The sequence below is a fragment of the Diplotaxodon limnothrissa genome, linkage group LG20 (genome assembly GCF_057381915.1).
Source record: "Diplotaxodon limnothrissa isolate DT_005_m linkage group LG20, D_limnothrissa_male_GT1.1, whole genome shotgun sequence".
NCBI lineage: Eukaryota > Metazoa > Chordata > Actinopteri > Cichliformes > Cichlidae > Diplotaxodon > Diplotaxodon limnothrissa.
The window spans coordinates 11,298,047-11,306,996 of NC_140615.1; the positions used below are offsets into that span (position 1 = coordinate 11,298,047).

General features: G+C 40.2%; 1 protein-coding gene across 1 annotated transcript; it reads left to right on the forward strand.

Annotated features, from left to right (window-relative positions):
- Nucleotides 1-6,498: 6,498 nt before the first annotated feature.
- Nucleotides 6,499-8,493, forward strand: LOC146610605 (zinc finger MYM-type protein 1-like). Its single transcript, XM_085344770.1, has one exon. It carries the CDS (start codon nucleotides 6,575-6,577, stop codon nucleotides 8,420-8,422), a length of 1,848 nt encoding a protein of 615 aa, XP_085200896.1. The 5' UTR covers nucleotides 6,499-6,574; the 3' UTR covers nucleotides 8,423-8,493.
- Nucleotides 8,494-8,950: the final 457 nt, after the last annotated feature.

Genomic DNA, 8,950 nt, shown 5'->3' on the forward strand with positions numbered 1-8,950 from the left:
TTTGCAAGTTACGCCCCGTGTCAGCCAAGAGCAAGGACTGCCTTACGCTGTAAAACAAGTAGTGTCATATTGGTTACCCCATTAACCCAGTCACCAAATTAAAAGGGTTATTCCAACTGGTAATGAAAGAAGGGGTAAAAGGCGACCATTGTGGAAATGGGAAATTCTTCCTGAAGACATTCATATGGTGCACTCCATTTCAAGTCGAATATTCAACTGGAAGAATTAGAACTTTCCCTGAAGTCAGACTACCAATTCCATCTCCGAAAACCAACATTTGACTTCTGAGGCAAATGGAGTGTAGCGTTCCGACTCAGGAACAATCCAAGATGGTGCCAGTGTACATAAACATTAGTAAAACTCTAAAACTGTCTGATTGCTGTCGTGTATTTAAGATTCAAGAGCTTTATTGTCAATACACAGTATAAACAGTATACCAGCGGTCTCCAACCTTTTTTGCGCCACGGACCGGTTTATGCCTGACAATATTTTCATGGACCGGCCTTTAAGGTGTCGCGGATAAATACAACAAAATAAGAAAATTTATTCATAGCACACGTGAAAAGACCCAGGAAAACAGAGTAAACGATAAAAACGATAACAAAATAACGCCGAAAACCGATAAAAACCCTGAAAACCATACATTTCACACCTGAGTCTCAACTCTCGCGGCCCGGTACCAAACAACTCACGGACCGGTACCGGTCCGAGACCCGGGGGTTGGGGACCGCTGCAGTATACAGTGTACCGAAATTCTGTTTCACCCCAAGCCCTCCCTCATGGTGCATTTATAAGTACATAAAAGATATATCTCCAAGTGATATAAAACTAGAAATTAATAAATAAATAACGTGCTAAATTTTGGTAAAATTAAGGGATAAGTTAATTGGATAATCCAAATTGCCACTAGGTGTGAATGTGCGAGTGAATGTGAGTGTGAATGGTTGTCTGTCCCTATGTGTTAGCCCTGCGACAGACTGGCGACCTGTCCAGGGTGTACCCTGCCTCTCGCCCAATGACAGCTGGGATAGGCTCCAGCGCCCCCCGCGACCCTGAAAAGGACAAGCGGAAGCGGATGGATGGATGGATGGGTACTAATTACTTACTATACAATACTATACAATACTAACTGTACGATAAATGAGGACAGGACAGAGAAAATACAAAGTGGATTGTGCAGTGGTATTGAATACCAGGTTCAAGTTATTGTCAGGATATTATAGATAAGACATGACAAAGATATGTGCAAGATGCAAAATGTGCAAATGCAGTATAGTTTAGATGTGTGTGACTGGCTAAATAAGCTGTACGCAGAGTACCAATTATGAACGTGTGCGGCGGTGTTTAAGTGCAAAAACAAGAATTGTGTTGCATTGTTAGCAACAACTGGCTCTGCCTTCTTAAGGTACCCCCACAAGAAATAGTCCATTGGGGTTAGAACCAGTGATCTTACTGGCCAATGGTTATCGCCAAAATACAGTGAATGCAGCTGAATGACCAAGCTCTAGTAAAGTAACAATAAAATGTTACTTTGTGTCCCATCTTTTTTAGAATTTGAGAACATAGTGTTTTGTTTTGTTTTTAGAATAATGTAGTCATTAAAAAACTGACCAGAGACAAAGTGCACTTTGCTACAACAAACTCATGGCCAAGTCAAGTGTTGGTAAATGATCGTTCACTGTTCATCCAAAATTGTGTTCACACCACACGACAGTAGGATGCCCCCCTCTTGTAATAGAAAGCAAAATGGGGACCGACCTGTAAAAGTCACTGCTCTGTGAGAGGCAGAGTGCTCCACAGAGTCCCTTTAACTTGTTCGGTGCAGTCATTGTCGATAAGATTAATGGCCGGAACGACAACAGAATGAGCCCCGAGTTGTAATAAAAAATCTTTTATTTTTGAAATAGCTATGCTAGCTGTTTCAAACACTGGCATACAGAATTGTTTTAGGAATACACTTGCCCAATCTTGTCAGATCACACACTAAATATGAAATACCAACGTCTACTTCAGACTTTTAATTCCAGTGGGAAACATTCCCGTGCGTTTTTAATCCACAGGTTTTGAAAAGCACCTGCATATCTACAGATATCACTTCTGCAGCTCACTAGCAAATGTATCAGCACTGTGACCTTCATGAAGGGGCCCACAAATCATTATTATACTGATTATGGAGTCAACACAAAATGTTTTATTGTGACAAGAGGCCTTTGGATTTATCGAATGCTGTACGACTCAAATGCTGTTTAACAATAAGAGGTTAATCCCATCTTTATTGTCAGTGCCACAGCGTGTTTAACTCAGGTCTCGTCCATATGCAATAATCACCCGCCTCATTCCCTCGTCAGTCCACGTCTCTATTTATCTGTATCTCATTTTCTCACTTCTCCAGCGACACTGAGGTTAAAGCCATCGGCTGGGAATGTCTGACCTACCGCAGCACGAGATATGCAGCATGAGCTCAGTTCAATAATCAGTCTCCTGCGTTATCAGAGTAAGAGTTGTCTCGTCTCGGGTGGAATTGGTTGAGTTGCTCTTTGCATACTGCCAGTGTGATACAGAGCTCAGCAGCTTGCAAGAAAACATTCAGCCTGACTGAAATAGCAGATTTCTGGTTTAGAGCAGCTGGATATTCCCACACCTTGAGAAATTCTGCCAACGCTGCTTTCAGCTTCTCTCCACGGAGTCATAAACAAGAACTACCAACATCTTCTCTCAATCAATAAAAGTCTGTTTTGCAGTAATACTTCAGCTTTAACGCTTTTGTACACAGATTGCCAACTTAAATGCCACCTTGTATTAATAAAGGTTTATTGGGTGTTGAATTTCTTCTCTTAAACCTTCGAGCAAAGACTGTTTAACAATGTAAAAAAAAACATATTTTTTTTAAATAAACAAAGAAATAAAAAGACTAAAGTGACCGGCACAAACTTGGACTAACTGCTCTGTAGCACAGCAGTATATGAAGCAACACTTTATTTTGTTGTTTGATTCAATTCAGTGACTAGTTGGGTAACAATATGAATGGATTTCTATATTCATTGTCAACAACTTAACCAACCCAAGTTATGGATGGAGATTCATGTATTACTAACAGATAATTTAGCTTCCACTTTACGTGTTTATGCATGACATTTATTTCCAGAGCTTTGAATGGGACTATGATGTTTCCATCTCATTTAATTTCAGCCTGTTCTATCGAGCAGCTGTGAACTGTAAAGCCTGTACCTGCCTATAAATCTATGAAATAAGAACCTCATGTAACTAGACCTTTACTACTACAAGTTATTGCTTCGTGATTACTGATAAATTACCGCACAGCAATTTATGAACCAGTCCTGATGAAGATACATGATGGTCTTTAGTCATGCTGTAATCGCAAGAAATAAGGCTTCCTTTGTGGCTTTATCTTTGACATAAGATAGAAATAGCAAAGATACGTGGTGTTATCTGTATGTTTTGGTGGGCAGCTATCTTTGAGTTACATAAGAAATTATTTTGTTATTAACAACCATTCAGTATTCTGCAATACTGTGAGTTTGGCTCACTAGTAGTGTGAGGAAACATTAAAAATGCATTTACAATACCTTTTTGCATAGTTCACCATGATAGTTTGTTAGCATTTGGTTAGTAGTGCTAAGAACAAATATCTTGAAAATTGATGGGAACCTTGTTAAAGAGCTTTGCTTGACCCTTTATTTATGACAAAGTCATAATTTATTCTAAGAGGATAACATTTGATACCAATCCATATTTTTAAGAGCATTAATAGCATGGATACTCTTACCATTGCTAGCAACCTTTATCAGTGTTATAGATTTGTAAGCTAGCATACATTAAATGACTTTGAATTGTTTTTTATTTGCTTTGGGGACTCTTTTTGGTCTTTGGTGTAAATGTGCGCAGCTTTAAATTGGATAAGATTTACTTTCACAATAGATTTATTATCTAGTATCCCAATTACAACTACAGTGTACTTAAACGTGTGCGTTAACAGGAAAAATGCTGTTACCACAATATCAGAAGATTTGGTTTACACTCAACATGTTCAGAGCAACATTAGCATCTGTATAGATTTCTGCCCATCTGATAAAGTGTTATTACAAATCCAAGTTGTGCGAGTTTTCCGTTCGATTTTTTCCATCATGTCCCAAGGCAAGCGTCTGTTGCTTATTTGTTAAATGTTGCACAGTGTTCACAGTTGTGTGGGGTATTTTTAGAGGTTTCAAAGATGAAAGCAGCCACCTGAAGCCTCTAAACCAATTAATTAAGCTGGACTAAATGGATAAGGTGTAATATGCTAGGAATTTGCCACAGGGCTGACTCTTTGTTGATCTGCGTGAAGTCATTTGATGAATTGTTGTTGTAAATGCTGTTCACATCATTTTGTTTTTGTTTCTTCTTATCTACAATAATACATCAATCTAGGTGTCATCTTCCTTTCATAGCTATACGTTGCTATCATTTATTAACAGCTTGCAACACAAAATCATGTAATGGCAGTTGTGGTATTCTGACCAGCTCCCTTTGTGCTGTTTTGTGGACTCACAAGTTTCACAAATTTTGCAGAGATGCATACATGTGTCTGAATCAACAGAAAACTTCAGTTTTATCAGATTTTCGTCACTCTGGCTTTGAAGTGTCTTCAGCTGGTTTTGTGTTGCTACAATGAAAAAGCATCTATGCATTTAGGAGAGTGCGTACAAAAAGCTTTGAAAAATGTGTCATGCATTGTTGATATCCTTAGCTGACAGAAGAATTGCAGCATCTCTCTCTCTCTCTCTCTCTCTGAAGTTATATTTTTATCTTTTTCTTCTCTTTTCCAAAGTGACTGATGTTGTGTGTAATCTTTGCAGAGTGTGGCTGACGAGAACGGTCAGATCTGGACGAAGATAGCTCTAAAACCTCTAACTAACCCTGTTAGAATATTCATGAGTGTGGAGCAGTGGCGTCGTTAGGCCTATTTTAGGGGTGCTGAAGCCTCCCTAAAATATTCTTAAGCCCCCCTAAATAATTTGGTGGGGTTTTTTTTTTTTTTTTTTTTTTTTTTTAACTTATTCGATTTTTTTTTTACAGAACTTGCAGACAAATTCAATATAAAGATGCAGGAATATGAGTTTAAAGAAATAATAATATAAACCTGTCGCTATTCACACAAATATGATCATAACTCGGTTGGTCCCTTTCGCTTTACATTGTTAAGGTAGCGTCAGTGCTTCGTTATCCAATCCCTTCCAGTTGTTCACAGGGGACATCCACATGACTGAAAATCCAGTCCTCGTTTTCACTGCTACTTTACACTCCGCTCGTATACACCTGCAGAAACACTAGCGTGCATGTGGCAAACGGCAAGAAATCATGGATATACGCAAGTTTTTCAAGAAAGTAAGTCTTCATCACTGGCTGGTAGTAACAATTAGTTAGCTCCAGCTAACAGCAGAGAGTCCCATGTAAATAATGAACCAGGTGCTCCCCATTTTGTAAATAAAAACCTGGCTAGCGCACTAAGTTAAATTGTTAGCATAATGTTAATTTCTGTCACTCGTTTTAGCTCTGAAAAATCCAGCTGAGCTCATTCAGGTATGGTCATCATCAGTGGAAATAATAATAATCACTCCATCCCCATTAACCTGTAGGAGTCAGGGCAGAGGAGCACAGAGAGGCAGAGGGGAGAGACGTCTGCTGGAGAGGTGAGTCAAAGGATGGAGTCATTTGTGATGGAGACAGTCTGATTAGAATTTTATGGGACTCAATATGGATATGAAATATGAAACATTTCAGTCACGGTACAACATATAAGACCTGTTTAACTTGAGCTTTTATTTAGGAGAGTCAAGGTTAGAAAGTGGAGAGAGCAAAGAGAGAGATATGTATATAAGTCAAATTAGCCTGACTCACATATTTTTGAGGGTTCTATTTTAATATTACTTCAATTCAAGTAATTTAGTAATATTTTTCAGGGCTTTAAATTGCAACCATTTTAGTCACATGCGTGCTCAAAATATAATGTTTGTAACTTCAAAATATTTGGGAGCAACAAATTACTGTGGAGCGGGAGCAGAAGTCATGATATTAGCAATTTACATTACAATTCAGTATGTTTTAATGTATCTTGAAGGGTGAGGCAGAAGGAGTGGCTGAGGGAGAAAAAGGTCAACAGGCAAGTTCAAGTCAGAGAGAGCAAGGAGAGACAGAGGAGCTGCAGCAAATAGATCGAGAGGCAGAGGAAGATCAAGTTATTACAGAGAGAGGAGAGCAAATAGGCCAAGAGAGGGAAAATGATGAAGCAGCTGCAGCAACTCATTCTACTACAGGGTTTGATTTAGGTGACAAAGACACAGGGCCCAGACAGGTGAAGCTGAAGAGCTATCCACATGATACTTTTGGTACACAGAAGCGAGCATTTAACCACAGCTGGTTTGAAAAGCACAACTGGTTAGAATATTCAGTCAACCAGAGTGCAGCTTTCTGCTTCCCATGTAGAGTGTTTGGCAAAAACATCAAACATGATAGTTTGGTCAGTAACGGTTGCAAGAACTGGAAGAAAGCTTTAGTCATCTTTGGCAAGCATGAGATGGCACAAACACATAAGGACAGTGTTGTTACATGGAAAAGCTACCAGGGAACTAGCAAACAGGGAAACGTTGCACAGATGATAGCAACTGCAAATGTGAGTGAGATAGTCGAAAGAAGAGAGTATCTCAGACGAATTGTTGCAGTCACCTCTATGTTAGGGAGACAGGGACTCCCTTTTCGTGGTCATGATGAAGGTGAAGACAGCCCAAACAGAGGGAATTTTCTTGCGTGCATGGAGCTTTTGAAGGAGTTTGATCCTTTTCTTCAAAAACATAATCCCCCATCAAATGCACAGTATATCTCACCAACATCCCAGAATGACATGATTGACTGTTGTGCCCAGGAAGTTACTAGTGTCATTGTATCTGAAATGACAAAGTCTAAAGTCTATTCCATCATGGTGGATGAGGCAAGGGATAAAAAGGCAGAGCAGTTAGCTGTTTGTGTCAGGTACGTGTCAGAGGGGGCAGTGAAGGAGCGTTTCCTTGCACTTGCAGAGATAAAATCATTTGATGCCCAGTCCATTGCAAATGAGATTCAGCAGCAGATCCAAAACTATGGTCTTGCAGAGCTTAAGTGTGTAGCACAAACATATGATGGTGCAGCCGTTATGAGTGGCTCCACTGGAGGTGTACAAGCACATTTTAGAAGGCTCCATCCTGAGGCTATCTATGTGCATTGTTATGCTCATCAACTCAACCTGGTTTTGTGCAATACTTGCAAGGCTGTCCCAGAGGCTGTGGAGCTTTTCAGCTTGTTGGAGTGTGTGTATTCTTTCTTCAGCACCTCCCTAGTCAATCATCATAAGTTCATGGAGACTCAGGCAAAGCTTGGATTGACAAAAACTGAGCTTGTGCAACTTTCAAACACTCGCTGGGCATGTCAGTTGCGATCAATCAGTGCAGTTCTTGAGACATTGCCTGCCATTTTGGAGTGCCTATCTGCAATTGGATCCCCCATAGCTGTTGGTCTCAGAGCAAAGCTCTACAAGTTCTCAGCAGTCTATGCACTACTGATGTTTCAGTCGATTCTGTCTGTAACCGAAGGACTCCACAAATTCCTGCAGAAAGAGACTTTAGACCTGGCAGAAGCTTTTATCTGCAAACAAGCTGTGTGTGACACACTTAAGGGCAAACACTCAGATGCATTTGCTACAGAGCTGTATGAGAAAACCAAGGCCCTGTGTAACACCCACAGTATCCCTGAACCAGGTGCCAAGACAAGGCACAAACAGAGGAAAATGGAGGATTTTGTCCTGGAGGCAACTGTGGGTTCACGCACTGAATTGAACAACTCAGACACATTGAAAAGAGAGTTACTTTTCCCTTGTGTGGATCGGATGGTTGGCGAGCTTGATCAAAGATTTTGCAGTGTAGATGCAGGGCTGCTAAAAGGCGTCCAGGCATGCAGTCCTAAATCTGAGAACTTCTTGAGTGAACCACACTTGAATGAACTTGCAAAGCACTACAGACTTGACCTGAAAAAAGAGGAGGTTCTGGTGGCCAGAAACTTTCTTACCCGGAAAACAGAGGCTGGATGTCCACCCAAAAATATGTTGTCTGTGTACAACCTCCTTGATTCAGACATGTTTCCCTCTCTGAAGGCAACCATCCAAGTTGCCCTAACAGTGCCTGTCAGCAGCTGCTCGTGCGAACGGTCCTTTAGTGCACTGCGTCGGCTGCACTCCTGGCTGCGTCAAACAATGGGTCAGAAAAGACTTCACAGTCTTGCAGTCATGTCTATTGAAAAAGACACGCTTCAGCATCTGAGTCACAACAGAGTGATTGACCGATTTGCCACTCTTAAAAACAGACGTCATTCTTTGATGCTTCCACCCACCAAGTAACTGGTGATTGCAGCCAGAAAAATGTACTTTTTTATTTTCAGTTTTTTTCTTGTTATTGATGCAGCAAACACATTTCCTCTGTTTTTTTGTTGTACTGTATTATAAAGCAGACTGAAATAAAACAATAGATCTATTGGTGGCCTAGGATGTTTAATCTGTCCAAAAAAGTAGGAAAACAATTTCTCAGTCTTTGTTTTCTGTTTGTGAAATTTTGTGCTCATTCACTACGTTCGTTCATGTCGTGTGCATCTCTTGGGGGCTAAGCCCCCCCTGTCCTTAAAACCTAGTGACACCCCTGGTGTGGAGGTAATTTCTTTTGCAATGTAGGCATCAATATTAACATGAGTTTAATGGACTGAAATGGATTGAAGGCTAAACAAAACCCCTGTGCTAAAAGAGTTATTCAGCTATTTAAGTCTGATGAAAACTCAGGAAGTCCTATGAAAGTTAATTTATGATGACATCTCTACAAACCACTGTACGAAACATTTGGTAAAGGGACTGGTTGTTACATAGTGCTTTTCTACT

Coding starts and splice junctions, on each gene's coding strand:
- LOC146610605 (XM_085344770.1), top strand. CDS start 6,575: ATGGCACAAACACATAAGGACAGTGTTGTTACATGGAAAAGCTACCAG.